The sequence below is a fragment of the Schistocerca nitens genome, chromosome 11, assembly GCF_023898315.1.
Source record: "Schistocerca nitens isolate TAMUIC-IGC-003100 chromosome 11, iqSchNite1.1, whole genome shotgun sequence".
In the NCBI taxonomy this organism is placed as follows: domain Eukaryota; kingdom Metazoa; phylum Arthropoda; class Insecta; order Orthoptera; family Acrididae; genus Schistocerca; species Schistocerca nitens.
This window is the reverse complement of record NC_064624.1, coordinates 102,693,930-102,711,723: the sequence shown is the minus strand read 5'-3', so window position 1 is coordinate 102,711,723 and position 17,794 is coordinate 102,693,930. Positions and strand designations below refer to the sequence as shown.

Genomic DNA, 17,794 nt, shown 5'->3' with positions numbered 1-17,794 from the left:
GGTTGTCTTCACAAGGGTCAGTGTGGGCCAGTCAGCACAGCTTGTCTCGCACGCTCTATTTGGTCTGGTTGTCTTCACAAGGGTCAGTGTGGGCCAGTCAGCACAGCTTGTCTCGCACGCGCTATTTGGTCTGGTTGTCTTCACAAGGGTCAGTGTGGGCCAGTCAGCACAGCTTGTCTCGCACGCTCTATGTTGTCTGGTTGTCTTCACAAGGGTCAGTGTGGGCCAGTCAGCACAGCTTGTCTCGCACGCTCTATTTGGTCTGGTTGTCTTCACAAGGGTCAGTGTGGGCCAGTCAGCACAGCTTGTCTCGCACGCTCTATTTGGTCTGGTTGTCTTCACAAGGGTCAGTGTGGGCCAGTCAGCACAGCTTGTCTCGCACGCTCTATGTTGTCTGGTTGTCTTCACAAGGGTCAGTGTGGGCCAGTCAGCACAGATTGTCTCGCACGCTCTATTTGGTCTGGTTGTCTTCACAAGGGTCAGTGTGGGCCAGTCAGCACAGCTTGTCTCGCACGCTCTATTTGGTCTGGTTGTCTTCACAAGGGTCAGTGTGGGCCAGTCAGCACAGCTTGTCTCGCACGCTCTATTTGGTCTGGTAGTCTTCACAAGGGTCAGTGTGGGCCAGTCAGCACAGCTTGTCTCGCACGCTCTATGTTGTCTGGTTGTCTTCACAAGGGTCAGTGTGGGCCAGTCAGCACAGCTTGTCTCGCACGCTCTATGTTGTCTGGTTGTCTTCACAAGGGTCAGTGTGGGCCAGTCAGCACAGCTTGTCTCGCACGCTCTATTTGGTCTGGTTGTCTTCACAAGGGTCAGTGTGGGCCAGTCAGCACAGCTTGTCTCGCACGCTCTATGTTGTCTGGTTGTCTTCACAAGGGTCAGTGTGGGCCAGTCAGCACAGCTTGTCTCGCACGCTCTATATGGTCTGGTTGTCTTCACAAGGGTCAGTGGTGGGCCAGTCAGCACAGCTTGTCTCGCACGCTCTATTTGATCTGGTTGTCTTCACAAGGGTCAGTGTGGGCCAGTCAGCACAGCTTGTCTCGCACGCTCTATTTGGTCTGGTTGTCTTCACAAGGGTCAGTGTGGGCCAGTCAGCACAGCTTGTCTCGCACGCTCTATGTTGTCTGGTTGTCTTCACAAGGGTCAGTGTGGGCCAGTCAGCACAGCTTGTCTCGCACGCTCTATGTTGTCTGGTTGTCTTCACAAGGGTCAGTGTGGGCCAGTCAGCACAGCTTGTCTCGCACGCTCTATTTGATCTGGTTGTCTTCACAAGGGTCAGTGTGGGCCAGTCAGCACAGCTTGTCTCGCACGCTCTATTTGGTCTGGTTGTCTTCACAAGGGTCAGTGTGGGCCAGTCAGCACAGCTTGTCTCGCACGCTCTATGTTGTCTGGTTGTCTTCACAAGGGTCAGTGTGGGCCAGTCAGCACAGCTTGTCTCGCACACTCTATTTGGTCTGGTTGTCTTCACAAGGGTCAGTGTGGGCCAGTCAGCACAGCTTGTCTCGCACGCGCTATTTGGTCTGGTTGTCTTCACAAGGGTCAGTGTGGGCCAGTCAGCACAGCTTGTCTCGCACGCTCTATGTTGTCTGGTTGTCTTCACAAGGGTCAGTGTGGGCCAGTCAGCACAGCTTGTCTCGCACGCTCTATTTGGTCTGGTTGTCTTCACAAGGGTCAGTGTGGGCCAGTCAGCACAGCTTGTCTCGCACGCTCTATTTGGTCTGGTTGTCTTCACAAGGGTCAGTGTGGACCAGTCAGCACAGCTTGTCTCGCACGCTCTATATGGTCTGGTTGTCTTCACAAGGGTCAGTGTGGGCCAGTCAGCACAGCTTGTCTCGCACGCTCTATTTGGTCTGGTTGTCTTCACAAGGGTCAGTGTGGGCCAGTCAGCACAGCTTGTCTCGCACGCTCTATTTGGTCTGGTTGTCTTCACAAGGGTCAGTGTGGGCCAGTCAGCACAGCTTGTCTCGCACGCTCTATTTGGTCTGGTTGTCTTCACAAGGGTCAGTGTGGGCCAGTCAGCACAGCTTGTCTCGCACGCTCTATGTTGTCTGGTTGTCTTCACAAGGGTCAGTGTGGGCCAGTCAGCACAGCTTGTCTCGCACGCTCTATGTTGTCTGGTTGTCTTCACAAGGGTCAGTGTGGGCCAGTCAGCACAGCTTGTCTTGCACGCTCTATTTGGTCTGGTTGTCTTCACAAGGGTCAGTGTGGGCCAGTCAGCACAGCTTGTCTCGCACGCGCTATTTGGTCTGGTTGTCTTCACAAGGGTCAGTGTGGGCCAGTCAGCACAGCTTGTCTCGCACGCTCTATGTTGTCTGGTTGTCTTCACAAGGGTCAGTGTGGGCCAGTCAGCACAGCTTGTCTCGCACGCTCTATGTTGTCTGGTTGTCTTCACAAGGGTCAGTGTGGGCCAGTCAGCACAGCTTGTCTCGCACGCTCTATGTTGTCTGGTTGTCTTCACAAGGGTCAGTGTGGGCCAGTCAGCACAGCTTGTCTCGCACGCTCTATGTTGTCTGGTTGTCTTCACAATGGTCAGTGTGGGCCAGTCAGCACAGCTTGTCTCGCACGCTCTATGTTGTCTGGTTGTCTTCACAAGGGTCAGTGTGGGCCAGTCAGCACAGCTTGTCTCGCACGCTCTATGTTGTCTGGTTGTCTTCACAAGGGTCAGTGTGGGCCAGTCAGCACAGATTGTCTCGCACGCTCTATTTGGTCTGGTTGTCTTCACAAGGGTCAGTGTGGGCCAGTCAGCACAGCTTGTCTCGCACGCTCTATTTGGTCTGGTTGTCTTCACAAGGGTCAGTGTGGGCCAGTCAGCACAGCTTGTCTCGCACGCTCTATTTGGTCTGGTTGTCTTCACAAGGGTCAGTGTGGGCCAGTCAGCACAGCTTGTCTCGCACGCTCTATGTTGTCTGGTTGTCTTCACAAGGGTCAGTGTGGGCCAGTCAGCACAGCTTGTCTCGCACGCTCTATGTTGTCTGGTTGTCTTCACAAGGGTCAGTGTGGGCCAGTCAGCACAGCTTGTCTCGCACGCTCTATGTTGTCTGGTTGTCTTCACAAGGGTCAGTGTGGGCCAGTCAGCACAGCTTGTCTCGCACGCTCTATTTGGTCTGGTTGTCTTCACAAGGGTCAGTGTGGGCCAGTCAGCACAGCTTGTCTCGCACGCTCTATGTTGTCTGGTTGTCTTCACAAGGGTCAGTGTGGGCCAGTCAGCACAGCTTGTCTCGCACGCTCTATGTTGTCTGGTGTTCTGACTGACTTTGACGGTCTTTAGGCGTTTGTTTTAATGTTGAACCAGTTGATCTGAAGTTCTTGACCCACAACTTAATCATGTTACAGGATGGAATTTGCTGCCAACTACTCACATGAAAAAGCCTATGAAGGTGATGTGTGGTCACCACTTTTAAAATACATCTCGATGACGAACGTGAAATGCTCACTGGAGCACTGCCTCAAGTAACCTCACGAATGCTGCATATCCCTCCCCCCCCTCCACGCAACTGCCATACTGTGCACAAATGAAAACCGTAAGCTATTTCTGCCGCTCCCTGTAGACTTTTATTCCTTATGTCTATATATTTATTTTTCAACAGACGCCACGGCGCCATTCACATTTCTCCCTATCGGAGACCAGTATGTTGATATTGTCACTGTAGAATGTTCCTCTCTGTTGACAGAGCCACAACCTCACCCCTGCCTGCACCACTTCCTCACCATTGAACTTAAGTCCTCGAAGGTGTTCTTTCAACTCTGACAACGGTGTTCTTTAAATTCTGGAAACAGATGAAAATTGGCCAGTTCAAAGTCAGGGCCGTGCAGATCATCGATGACAGTGAACCCGAGGTCTGATTGTTGCAGATATCACAGCTCTCGTGTATAGTTGAAGGAAATTGTGATCTGTGTATGGACAAACTCTTCAAGTTCCTGATTGCAGTTAAGTTACAAACTGCCACATTACATGCTACACTTCAGAGTGCCTCTAGTAGTAAAATGTTGCAACTTCATCAGCGAAGTGGGAAAGTCTGAGTAATATGCACGACGTGTTATACTTCAACTGATACTGAGAACAGAATAAAAATTTGACGGAATTATTTTTCAGCACGCCTTCACAGTATGCCCGATATATAACCCTTTTGCTGTTTTGAGGCACATCCTTGCCACATACAGTGCTTCTAACATTCTATCAGAATGTTTCCACTTGCCTCCCCTTCTCATTAATCTCTGTTTCTTCCACACTCTTGTACAGGGTGTCCCTTGTGAAGACAACCAGACAACATAGAGCGTGCGAGACAAGCTGTGCTGACTGGCCCACACTGACCCTTGTGAAGACAACCAGACAACATAGAGCGTGCGAGACAAGCTGTGCTGACTGGCCCACACTGACCATTGTGAAGACAACCAGACAACATAGAGCGTGCGAGACAAGCTGTGCTGACTGGCCCACACTGACCCTTGTGAAGACAACCAGACAACATAGAGCGTGCGAGACAAGCTGTGCTGACTGGCCCACACTGACCCTTGTGAAGATTAATATTTAATTATATTTATGGTAACATCTGTTTTTGTTACAGGTCTACAAGGGAACCCACGAAGTTTACGAACAGCTGTGTCTCGTTCAACACTTCTGCCCCGAGAAGCGCTATGCGAGCTATATTGTAAAAACGCATTCCCATCGGGAGAAAGCTCAGCTATGTCGTGTGGCTAGCAGAAACCGAATCACTGACTACTGGGCAGTGGAAGTTTGTGTCCCATGATGCACCTGATGTAAAGTTAATCAGGATGGAAACTATTTTTTAACAATGCGGTCGGTTCTGAAACAGGTAAGCAGTGGCAGACCATCTCTTTCGGAGGAAATTCTGCCGGCACTTCAAACGACATTCACGAGGGCGCCACAGAAATCTATTAGCCAAGCTTCACGGGAGCAGCCTTAAAGTGGTTTGCATATGTTGAATTGCAAGCCTACAAGGTTCAAATTGTTCAGGCATTACAATCAGACGATCACCCAAAATATGAACTATCTGCAAAGGATATGCCGAGCCATTTGGATGTGGACTGTGAGTTCTTGAAGAATGTGTGCTTTTCCAGTGAGGTTGCATTTCATGTTTGTGGCTCAGTTAACTATCATAATGCCCATACCTGGGGATCAGAAATTCCTCATATCACAGGAGATCACACTCGGGAGAGTCTAAAGGTTAATAATGTGTAGTTGTGTGGGTTCACGTGTGACTGACTGAGCGACTGATCAATTTTTGTTCCTTGAAAGCAATGTCAGTTGATATATTTACCAAGAAATGTTGAATAATGCCATTCGTCAGCTACAGGATATGTAAGACACTATCATTTGTCAGCTAGATGGCACTCTCCCTCACTGGGCTCTAGAAGTCCATGAATTTCTTAATGAAACCTTCCCCACCAGTTGGATTTGCAGAGACATTTCAATCCCACGATCCCCAAGATCACCTGACATTATACTGCCTTAGATTTCTTTCTTTGGGGGTTTGTGAAAGATATTGCGAACAAAACAGCAGTTCCTAATTGTGACATTGCAACACCGCATCAAAAATGCCAATGATACAATCACACTAGGCATGTTGCAGAATGTTTGGCAAGAGATTGAATACAGTGTTGATATTCTGCAGGTTAACAGAGGTTGCACACGTTGAAGTGATCGACGTACTGAAGTGCATTACTTGTATTAAATGTTTATGTAAGGTTCCAAACTTAATGAGTAGAGGCGTAAGTGGTACAACAAATGCTTCATTTACTGTATACAATAAAGAGTTACAATGAAAATAATTTTTCACAATATAATATGATTGGACAGATAAAATAATCTCCTCACCAAGCGGCAGGAGGAGAACACACAAACAACAAGGTTTAACTTGTGCAAGCTTTCAGAGACACTGGCTCCTTCTTCCAGCAGAAGAGTTGAAGGGGAAGGAAAAGGACTTGAGAGGACAAGGAAAAAGGGCACAGTTCAGAAAAGTCACCCAGAACCCCGGGTCAGGGGGGACTTAGCAGACAAGACGAGAAGGCAAAGACTGATTGTTGGGGACTGCACCAGACGAGATTGTAAAACCTGACAGCTTAAAAGGCAGAATACGGGACAATAGGCAAGACAGAGGCTACTGCTAAAACATCATGCACAAGTTAATATAGGTGAAAAGCTAAGTGCATTGTTTGTAACAGAGGTGGGAGGGGAGATGGGGAAAAACAGACAGATCAGAAAATGAGATATGTAGAAAACTAAAACGAAGTGAAGAAAGGAGTAGTTGCTGTTAAGAAATGCTGAGACGGAAGGAATTAACATAAATTAAGGCCAGATACAGGACATAGTGTGTGTGGCTGTATACACCCTCTGCCTATGCCCATTCATTCTCCTAACCGGTAACTCGGTGGTAGTCATACCGATGTAAAAGGCCGAACACTGTTTACGTAACAGCTGGTATACGAAGTGTCGTTTCACCGGTGGCTCTCCCTTTGATAGTATACAGTTTGCCAGTTACAGGGCTGGTAGGATGGTGCATAGGATAAGTCTTGCAGTGGGGACCGTCACAGGGGTAGGAGCCGTAGGGTAGGCATACGAGTGCAGAACGAGCACAGTGTCTGATAAGAATATTGGGGAAATTGGGAGAGTGCCAAAAAACTACTCTAGGTGTGTAGGGCAAAATAGATTTTGTTACAGGGCGCAATTTTAGGAAATCAAAGCCTTGTTGAAGTACCTGATTAATATATTCGAGACCAGGATAATACTGCGTGTGACAAGAGGGATCAGCAGTACCAGGATTGGAAGTGATGGCCCGGAAAATCTGCTTTTGAACTAGGCTGGAGGTGTAATTACTTCCAGTGAAGGCTGAGGTGAGAATGGTGGTGTACTGCTGTAATTGTCTGCATCTGAACAAATATGTTTGCCTCGAATGACAAGGCTATTTGGGAGTGAACATCTGACACGGAAAGGGTGGCAACTATTTAATGTAAGCACTGCTGTTTATTAGTAGTTTTCATGTAGAAAGAAGTGTGTAAATGGCCTTTGGAACGAGATCAACATCAAGGAAAGTGGCACGCAATTCGGAACAGGAATGTGAGAAATTTAATTGTGGAAGGTATTTAGAGATTCCAGGAATTTTAACATGTCGAGCTCACTGCGAGTCCGTATGACAAAGATGTCGTCAATGTATCTAAACCGAACCAGGATCTGAAGGTTTACGGATCCCAGAAAAGCCCCCTCCAAGTGGCCCACGAAAAGATTCGAACAAGGTGCCGTCCCGGTTCCCGTGGCTGAAATCCTGATCTGTTTGTGTCTGCCCCTCAAAGGTGAAGTAACTACTGGTAAGTAGGAAGTAGATTAAGGCGAGTAGGAGTCATAGGTTTGAAATCAGGTGGGAGCTGACTAAGGAAATGTTCAGCAGCAGACAGACCAGTACATGGGGGATGACATTGGGTACACCACATCCAATCCTGGTACTGCCGATCCCTCCAAAAAACAACTTCAGAGCACACCACTTTTCACTCGGTATTATACCGGTCTTGAACGTATTAATCAGCTACTTTGACAAGGCCTCGACTTCATAAAATTCTTGCCCTGAAATGAGATCCGTTCCATCCGAGATTTTGCCCACGACACCTAGATTAAGCTTTTTGTCACCCTCCCAACCTCCGCTATATCCTTGTCAGCCCCTATGCTCCTTCTGCACTCATCTCTCTACCCTACGGTTTTTACGTCTGTTACTGTCCCCACTGCACGACTTGCCCTAGGCACCCTCCAACCACCACCTGTAACTGGCAAACCGTATACTATCAAAGGGAGCGCCACCTGTGAAACTTTTACATCGGTATGACTATCACCCAGTTATCAGTCACGATGAATGGGCATAGGCAAGTGGTGTATACTAGCAACACACAATATCCTGTTGCAGAGCACATTCTACGACACGACAGTACTGCCCTAGGAGCCTGTTTTCACCACAGACACCGCTTTCTCAGAACTCCGCAGGTGGGAACTAGCGCTACGTGTTCAGGTTTTTGCCACCCACCTGGCATTAATTTATGTTAATTCATTCCGTCCCAGCATTTCTTCTCAGTAACTATTCCTTTTTTCACTCCATTTTAGTTTCCTACATTTCTCATTTTCTGACCTGTCTTTATTTTCCACCATCTCCCCCTCCCGCCTCTGTTACATACGATGCACTCAGCTTTTCATTCGTACTAACTCGTGCACAATATTTTAGCAGTAATCTCTGTCTTGCATATTACCCTGTCTTCCACTTTTAAGCTCTCAAGTTTTCAAACCTTGTCTGGAGCAGTCACCAACTGTCAATCTTTCCCTCTCATCCCATCAACTAAGTCTCCCGACCCGGGGTGCGGGCTGACATCTGGACTGCACTGCTTTTCCTAAATCTCTCCAGTCCTTTTCCTTAATCCCTCTTCATTCCCCTACAACTTTTCTGCCAGAAGAAGGAGCCACTGGCTCCGAAACCTCGCCTAAGTTAACTGCTGCCGCTTGGTGACAGAATTTGTTTATCTGTCCAATCACATTATATTGTCAGTAAAAGAGTTACAATAGTCTTTTTATCAGTGTAAACATTTGTAGACACCCCATATTAAGCTCCCCAGATACTTTGGACTCTCCACCTTCTTCAGTTGTTCCACACCTCGTGCTATTCCAGTTGTGACATTCTCCACCTTGCCGATTGTGATCGTCACACCACACTTATTTTATGCTACGTTTCATCCCATATCTTTGTACTATTCTTTGCAATACATTCGTAACTGATACGGCACTACTTCCTCCTCATTTCCCCACATTTTCCACAATTCCTTCACAAACTAATTTTACAGTGCCAAACAAATTCGACACTTTCCAAAGGCACGTGGAGGTGATACAGTAGACTCTAGCAATGCGAGGTGGTGGATCTCTAACTTCAATAGCCGCGGAAAGGACGAGCACGATAGCCCACGCCCTGGTCGACCTTTCTCAACTGCCGTCCCTCACAGTGAACGGCATCTCTATCGAGTAATCTGTGACGGCTAGTGGATTACGGTCACGTAATTGTCTACACAGCCAAATACTGACTAATGCCCCAGACGAGATGTTACACAATCTCAGTTATCGAAAAATTTGTGCGAGATGGGTCCCTCAGACACTTACGAGAGACCAAAACAGTTATTAGTGGAAATTTGTCTGGATCTGCTGGACCAATACGAGGCCGAAGCCGACGCTTTCTCGAACACAGTCACAGGTGTAGATACCCGGTGTCAACACTACGAGCAGGAATCTTCAAGACAAGTCCGTAGAATGACGACCGGAGAGATCTCCCACAAAGAAAAAATTCGAGAGACCGCCATCTGCAGACAAAGTAACACGCGTAGACATACGGGATAGGCAGGGTGCAGTTCTTTCGGATGTCTCGGGGCCGAAACGACTGTCAGTTCATCACGGTACAAGAAGACACTGACTGTGCCTAAAGTCCAAATTTTGAAAAGTCGGGCCAGCAACATGGGTATACAACATGCCCTGCAACAGTTTTACAACTGTTGAGCTCATTGACAAATTTGGCAACCACATTCACCACACACTCCTGACTTAGCACCTCTGGGCTTCCATCTCTGAGGGTCTACAAAAGAGACTATACGGCCAGCACGCTACTGTCAAAGCCGTAAAATGGCCGACAGCCTCACCCAGTTCAGGCTCTCGTGCACTCTGCATGCGGTTGCTCGACCTCAATTGGTGAAGTGGGTAACTGATGTTGGCTACTATGTGGAAAAATTTGACTGTTTGTATAGGATATCTTAATTTAGTTAACTGTGTCACTGTGGTGTGTCTGGTTGTACTTTCCATAAATATAAAAAAATAATAATTTGTTGAAAAGTCGTCATATTGTGCTACTTTGATTTTGGCATTCCACCATTACAGCGCATCTTATCAGCGTGATGCGATACGAGAGTTCCCTTGCTGATACAACTGCAGAAACACTGGGCAGATGCTCTGTACTGGTGGAATGTCTGAACTGCAATAGTGAAAAAAAATCCGAACAGTCAGAAAAGAAATATTACATCCCTTTGGCTTCTCAATGTAATTGCCACTCAGATTTACACATCTCTTACCACAGAGAGAGGTGACGCAGTGGTTAGCACACTGGACTCGCATTCGGGAGGACGACGGTTCAATCCCGCGTCCGGCCATCCCGATTTAGGTTTTCCGTGATTTCCCTAAATCGCTCCAGGCAAATGCCGGGACGGTTCCTTCGAAAGGGCACGGCCGACTTCCTTCCCCGTCCTTCCCTAATCCGATGAGACCGACGACCTCTTCCCCCAAACAATCCAATCCGACCTCTTACCGAGCAGACAAATCCGTCCCACTTAACATTCTGCCTCCTGTGACTGCAGCTGGCCCGTGGCAATACCTTCAAGTTTTCCATAGAAATCAAAAAGTTGACAGCTGACACACATTTTTTGAAAATGTGAAGTGATGGAAACCACTTTAACAGAGCCTGGGCTGTAGGGGAAACATTCAAAAGTGTGTCACTTGGAGGCACTGTGCCCAAGCAATGTCATTAAAAGATGTGAACTGGCAGTTGAAAGAGCATGACAGTCATTTTGACTGGTACTGTTCAGTTTTCTTAATTGTCACAGCAGGCTTCATAATTGCTGAATGTTGTTCGTCATTCCATAAAATTCATAAACCAGATTCTTTTCGTGTCTCAAAAACAGTCACTGTAACATTCCCAGCTGTCAAAATTTTGGTGTGATTTTAATCATCTTTTTGGGCAAGACGGTATAAGTCCACACCTTACATCTACATCGGTACTCCGCAAGCCACTGTACAGTGTGTGGCGGAGGGTACCCTGTACCACTCGCGAACAGAGTGAGGGAAAAATGACTGTCTATATACCGCCATATGAGCCCTAATGCCTTTTACATTACCTTCGTCGTCCTTATGCACAATGTATGTTGGCGGCAGTAGAATCATTCGGCAGTCAGTTGCTGTTCTGTCTATGCATTGGCACAACAAATAGACTCTTCCCTCGGGCCACGATTCTGTTAGACATGAAGAAATGAAGCCAGGGAAGCAGTCATCCACCGAGCCGTGTTTCCCAGAAAGTAGTTTTGGACTCAAACACAAAACTCAGAGTACCGTAATTGCTTGCTCACGAATCTAAGAAATCTGTGGAAAGTTGTCTATGGCCACTTCTGTCACCATCAGGAACTTTGTTCTTCCACTCAAATGACATCACGAACCAACAACACCTTCACTCATCACATTCTGTCCACGCACAGCACAAATTTTGCAACTGATTCTAACAGGTGTAACTCTACAGATAGCCCTCGTATGTTAATTACTAGAGTATTCAACTTACCTCAACAAGGTCTGGGAACAGCTCACGAAAAATTTTGTCCTTCAGATTGAACTCTAGGCTATGTGCAGCCAGGACCCGCTTCTCGTGGTCAGACGACTCTATACTCCCCAGGGTAGGACTCTTCTCAATCTGTAACAACACAAACAAATTCCACTGTATTTCCTAATGGTCTGCAAAATTATATTTATTTGTTTACGAACCAACTTTCGGCTTCTCGGGCCACCGTCACGTGACAACAGAATGTCGAACAAAGATAAAATTATGTACAAATTATACATCTTATATAGACATAAGACACAAAAATGATGATATGTAGAGTGTTTATGTATGAAAGTACTACATTTTTAATGCCTAATTTTCATAATCACACACTTAAGTAAAAAACAAAATAGTTTTTATGTGGAGATATGTATAACAACATATGAAAAATAAAGTTGAATTTACATTTTTAATATACTGTTTTTTATAATTAGAACCCCACTCTGCTAAATTAAGTTGTGTGGCATTGTGGTACTTCACTGTAATAATTAAACCAAATGGAATGTAAAAATTTTGCAATCTAACTCTCTAATTCAGTTTGTGATGGTGTTCTGCAAGTTCAGTTATTGTCAAACAGTCAAACTAAGTACGCGGCCCAGTGACATTAATGTGACCACCACGTGGATGATGTACAGAGCATGTCAGGCGGACGCAGAAAACAGTGCAGTTGTTGTCTTAATATAGATACAAAGTGACTGATTCATCTGACACCCAAAAATGCACCATGATTAACTTTTGGGTCAAAGGTTAAAGCATCTCCCAAATGGTACTGTTTATAAACTATTTGCGTGCTGCCACGGTTAACCTTTTAAGTGGGCATGACGGATATATCCGTCTATGCTCTGCTACTGCACAGTGGGTTAGACGGATATATTCGTCCACTGCGTTCTGTGGCTAGTAGCTAGTGGGAATGACGAGTTATCGGCCTGTCGTTGACAATGTGGTATTAGTTGAGCTTCGTCCACTAAACGGCAGCTCTTTTCACGCGACACAGCGTGTTCTAGGCAAGTTATAACATTGTCCACCCGAGCGCGTGTCGAGAAAATGCGTCCTGTGAAGCAGCTGCAAAAGCGCGCCTTTTTCGTCTGTGTTTACCGCAGCGTTAGTGAGTGATCTTTTGCAATGGCAAAAAGAAGTTGTTTATCAGATTCAGAAATTGAGAAGCTGCTTTTAGAAAGTGACAATTTCAGTGAGAGTTCTGAAAGTTTTCAAGATACAGATGTTGAGGCTAGAGAAAGTGACTTCGATTCAGAAACATCTGATGCCAAGACACTACTGCAGCAGACGGTACCTAGTGAATTTGTGCGTGCTAGTTCAGTTTGTATTCAATATTTGTTCAGTGGTAATAGTGGTACAGTTGTACCTCTAAAACAAAACGATGTGATGAGTTGTTTTATGTGTTTTGTGGATGATGCTTTGTGCACAATGATAGCTGAACAGACAAACTTATATGCAGAACAGTTCATAGCTTCTCATCCCAATTTAGCAGCACGCTCCAGGGTTCACAGTTGGCAGAATACTATACGCGACGAGGTAAAAACACTTATTGGAATGCTCGTACTTCAAGGAATTCTTCACAAACCAGACCACAAAATGTTCTTTTCAAAGAGGGAATCAGTTGACACACCTTTCTTCAGGAAAGTGACGAGTGTAAAGCGGATTCATCTTCTATTGAAATTCCTCCACTTTGCTGACAAAACCTCATATGATCCACTAGGCACTATCAGCAGAAAACTATTCAAAATTCATCCCATTACGGAGCATCTGCGGCATAAATTCAGATCAGTGTCCGTGCCAGAAAGGAACATCACTGTTGACGAATCGTCGTCGCTCTGGAAAGGACGGCTTACATGGAAGCAATATATTCCATCAAAGCGTAGCAGATTTGGCATCAAATTGTACGAACTCTGTGAAAGCAGTTCCGGGTATGTATGGGACTTTAATATTTACACTGGAAAGGACACTAATTATGGTAGCTATTATCCAGATGAAAAAATAACCTCTCGAATTGTTTTGGAGCTCGCACACGATCTACTCGAGAAAGGCCACTTTATCGATCTTGACAGCTGGTACACCGGTACAGATTCGGTCGACAAACTAACCAGTAATAACACCGACGTTGTCGGCACAATGCGGCAAGACAGGAAGGGGTTCCCTGACTTCATAAAAAAAAGGAAAAACTGAAGAAAGGGGAGTACATAACAGGGTACAAAGGCAAGCAGATGGTAATGAAATGGAAAGACAAAAGAGACGTCATTACGGTCAGCACCTTCCGTGACGATACATCTGTAAATGTAAACTCGAAGAAGGGAATCATTCAAAAGCCACAAGTTGTCGCGGGCTACAACAAGAATACGGGGGGCGTGAATAGGTGCGATTCTCAGTTACAAAGCTACCAGATGGCCAGAAGCAGGCTGAAAAAAATACTGTCAGAAACTTTTCTGCCACTTGTTGGGCATTGCATGCTACAATGCATACATTCCGTACAAGAAGCATGCTGGCGAACGAAGTAGAATGAGCTTCCCGATTAGTCTCGGTGAACAGTTGACCGTATCTTCACCACATCGAGCGACATCAGTAGGACGCCCACCTCTAACACCAAAAGCACCGCGCCTTACAGCCAGGCATTTTCGAGACCCTCTGCCACACACAACAAAGAAAATACCACAAGGAGGTGTGCAGTGTGTACAAGAAAAGGCTTTCGCAAAGAGACTTCATACTGGTGCGCAGAATGCGAAGTTTCCTCGTGTGCAGCACCTCGTTTTAAAATGTTTCACACTGAAAACGATATGTAATATTGTGAAAATACAGTTCTGTTAACTTCTGCAATATATTTTATTCATTTCCAGCCAATATCAATTTAATTCAACAATGAAAACGCGAAGGAAAACGTGAGAACAGTGCGCAGCACCACCGCGAACAGGCGCGCTGGCGTATATTACCCACTGTGGAAGACGCACACGCGCGCAAACTACTCACTTGACAGGTTAAAGGACACTGTGCACGGCAAAATGGCACTGTGCAAAATTTGTGCCGAGGCAACTACAGGGGCCACAGACAATAGGGGGTGAATGACAGCTGCGGGGATGTGTACGAGCAAACAGAATTGTAACTGTGGAGCAACTGACCACCCAAATGAACCGAGTGGCTACCGACAGTGTCTTCTCAGTGACCTTGCAGTGAATGTTGCTCTGGAGGCACCTGCTTTGCACACCCGTGCCGACTGCTATTCGCTGGCGACAAAAAGCGGAATTTGCACACAGATACCACTGGATGTCCACTGAGTGGTGAGAGGTGGCCCCATCAGATCGATCGCATTTTATGCTGCACACGACAGATGGACATTGACGTGAACTGCACGAAATGTTTGGTCCGGGCTGGTGGAAATTTTTTTGTGAAATTTGCTGGGTGATTTTGTCACTCAGGAAGACACAATGGATCCACACAAGTACGTATCTATCATTCGGTACCACGTCCACCACTAATGGCAGTTTTTTCTTCTCCTTGGTGTAACATTACAGGTCGGGATTGATCTACGAAGTCTTTTAATATCTTATTTGTATCTGTCAGTTTGTAGGGAGAAACTGCGATTTCCGGCATTTCTTTATATAGTTTTGCCTGATTAAGTCCCGACGCTATGCAAAGCTGTCATTTAGTTACGGGTGATTTGCGATCTGTTATGTTTTATTTTTCGATGATGATGATGATGATGATGAGTCCCATACTTCTTTACAGAGCGTAGGGGAGCGACGCGGGAGAACCGCGCCGCCTTACTAGGCAAGGTCCTAGTGGAGGTGGTTTGCCATTGCCTTCCTCTGACCGTAATGGGGATGAATTATAATGATGAAGACGACACAATAACACCCAGTCATCTCGAGGCAGGAAAAATTCCTGACCCCGCCAGGAATCGAACCCGGGACCCCATGGCTCGGGAAGCGAGAACGCTACCGCGAGACCACGAGGGGCGGACTTATTTTTCGATAATAAATCATATTTTTCTGAATACCGTTAAAATATAATGACTATAAATGTTTGAGCTCATTTGGAACAATATTTTAATAACTATGTAGACGATGTGACGTCATTCTTTTACTCTTAAAAAATGAGTGTTAATTGTGTGTTTATGAACAGTCAGTGTCGGGATCAGTGATTACAATACGAGAAATAATTGATTTGATGAAGTTCAACTGCACACAATCGCGTGAGGCGAAAGACGACCTCAGAATTGATTGTCGATGTATGCAGGTCAATTTCGTGACAGGCTAGTAAGCGCCGCGAGTGTGTTGCGGTATCGAGACTGCTTTTGTGCCACCGACAGTTTGCTTTAAACTCGCGAGTATACAATTTACACAAATTCTTAATTATTGCCAAAGGGTAGAATATTTGATGGTTTTCCCACTGTTGATGAACCATTGTGGAGGATGTAAGTTTGGATAGAAAGATCAATTTCAAAATCCAATAGAAATCCTGTTGATCGAAGTAGCCTTGCAACCCAAAAGCTCAGACGTGGTTATCAACAGAAACAGTGTACCATTTTTCATGCACACATTTACACTCTACATCGAAGTGTGAATGATCTGTTGGTGCGAAATAAACATTCGAAAGTATTTGATTGAATAAAAGGAGAGATATAAACAAGTTTATTCATAAATTTTGTTATTTCATGAATAGTGATATTTCCTTCTAGTGGTGTAGAGCTTTATGTATTATTAATATGGTGACAGACTGGTCGTAAGTGCTCTCATTACAAGTTGAATTTTGGGCCTGATTAAGAGTAGCCGGTTCTTAGAGTCTCAAAGATTAAGTGAAGATTAAAATCGCACTTAAACAACGCTGCATCGAAACCCACTATCTTTATACTATAGTGAGCTAGCTTTCCTGGAATCAAGTGGTACCAGGGCCGTGTAGTTGTGTGTTGTCTCCGGCCGCTGTCGCCGAGAGGTTCTAGGCACTTCAGTCTGGAACCGTGTGACCGCTACGGACGCAGGTTCTAATTCTGCTTTGGGCATGGATGTGTGTGATGACCTTAGGTTTGTTAGGTTTAAGTTTTACGGGACTGATGAACTCATTGGCATGATGGCAATGCAACATGTCAAACAGCTCGCAGTGTTCGTTCCTGGTACAAAAAGTGCCAGGATGAGCTTACCGCACTTTCTCGGCCACAAAACTCTCTGGATTTAATCCCAAGTGATAATCTGTGGGACAAACTCTGTCGGGCTGTTCCAGGGTATATACGTGGACAAGGGGAGGAGGGGAGGGGAACCACACCTAGATTTTTCCCTGTTAAAGACACACTTTCCCCTGGGTGAAAACACACTTATTCCGTGCTACATAACAATATATTTTCCCTCCAAACTGTAAAACTTATCAACCCTTTGAATGATTAAGATTTTATACACGGGCATAGAATTTCTCAGCACTTTAGAAAACGAAGCTCAGCGTAAAAAAATACATTCTGGAAAGATCTTTGATGTGCAGCAACATGTACGCTGCATACTTTCGCATTATGAAAGTATAAATTCGAATTCCACAGAACACAGCATGTTTCTTTCCGAAGTATTAAAATCGAGATTGCGATGCACTTTTGTAAGCCAGTCATAGCTCATGTACCATGATCTCGCCAGCTGACGACAGAGACATTCAGAGCATAGGACACGTGATGTAGTCAGCCAATAGCAACGTCACTGTTAAGCAGTGCGAAAAAACGAACAGGAAAAGTTAATGGTTTAGATTAATATACACAGTATGCTACAAGAAAAGCACAGCTTTCACATATAATGTTTATCTTTTTTGTGGTGTTTCACTTTAAGATATACCACACAAATGTGCCAGTAACATTTTTAACGACAGCGTAAATGACTGATCTTCCGGGTTCGAAATTCTTCTACATGGCTCGTCATCAAACAGTTGATTTTCAAATGAGAGTCAAATGAGAAGATAATACGTAATCTTTTCTACCTGTTATTGCTGTTAGTCATTTATTTTCACTCTGGTAGTCTGAATCTACAGATTTTGCTAGTAAATTGTAACAACGCTGATCATTCGCAAACCCAGTTAACCACATAAACACGCAGCAATTGGCGTTCATCCGTTTGACTTTACTCCACTCAGCTCATATAGACCCATCCCCTTTTGTCTGCAGGAAGGTTTATTTCTAGATGCAACAAGGAGTCCCCTGACAAATACATCACATACACCATGCACACATTCAAAACTCAACTTATGATTCATTCAGAAATTAACTTAAAATGTGTTCAAAAATGTTCAAAACCAACAGGGATGAGTTTCAAAATCATATCAATAATTGTTAGACTAACTGGATGCTAGGCACTTTGCGAAACAAGACTTTTTTCCCCTCAATAATATGAAGTTGCCCCCCTCCCCCAAAAAATTGCCACCCGGGTCAG

At 45.4% G+C, this 17,794-nt stretch overlaps 1 protein-coding gene across 4 annotated transcripts in view; it reads right to left on the bottom strand.

The window, feature by feature from the left end:
- The window catches only part of LOC126213314 (ubiquitin-conjugating enzyme E2 J2), a 68,506-nt gene that overhangs the window by 18,907 nt on the left and 31,805 nt on the right, over positions 1 to 17,794 (bottom strand). For all 4 annotated transcript variants that reach the window (XM_049941001.1, XM_049940999.1, XM_049941000.1 and 1 more), the window contains exon 5: positions 11,349 to 11,477. In XM_049941001.1, the coding sequence (XP_049796958.1) occupies positions 11,349 to 11,477 (129 nt within the window). The remainder of the gene's footprint in view (positions 1 to 11,348; positions 11,478 to 17,794) is intronic.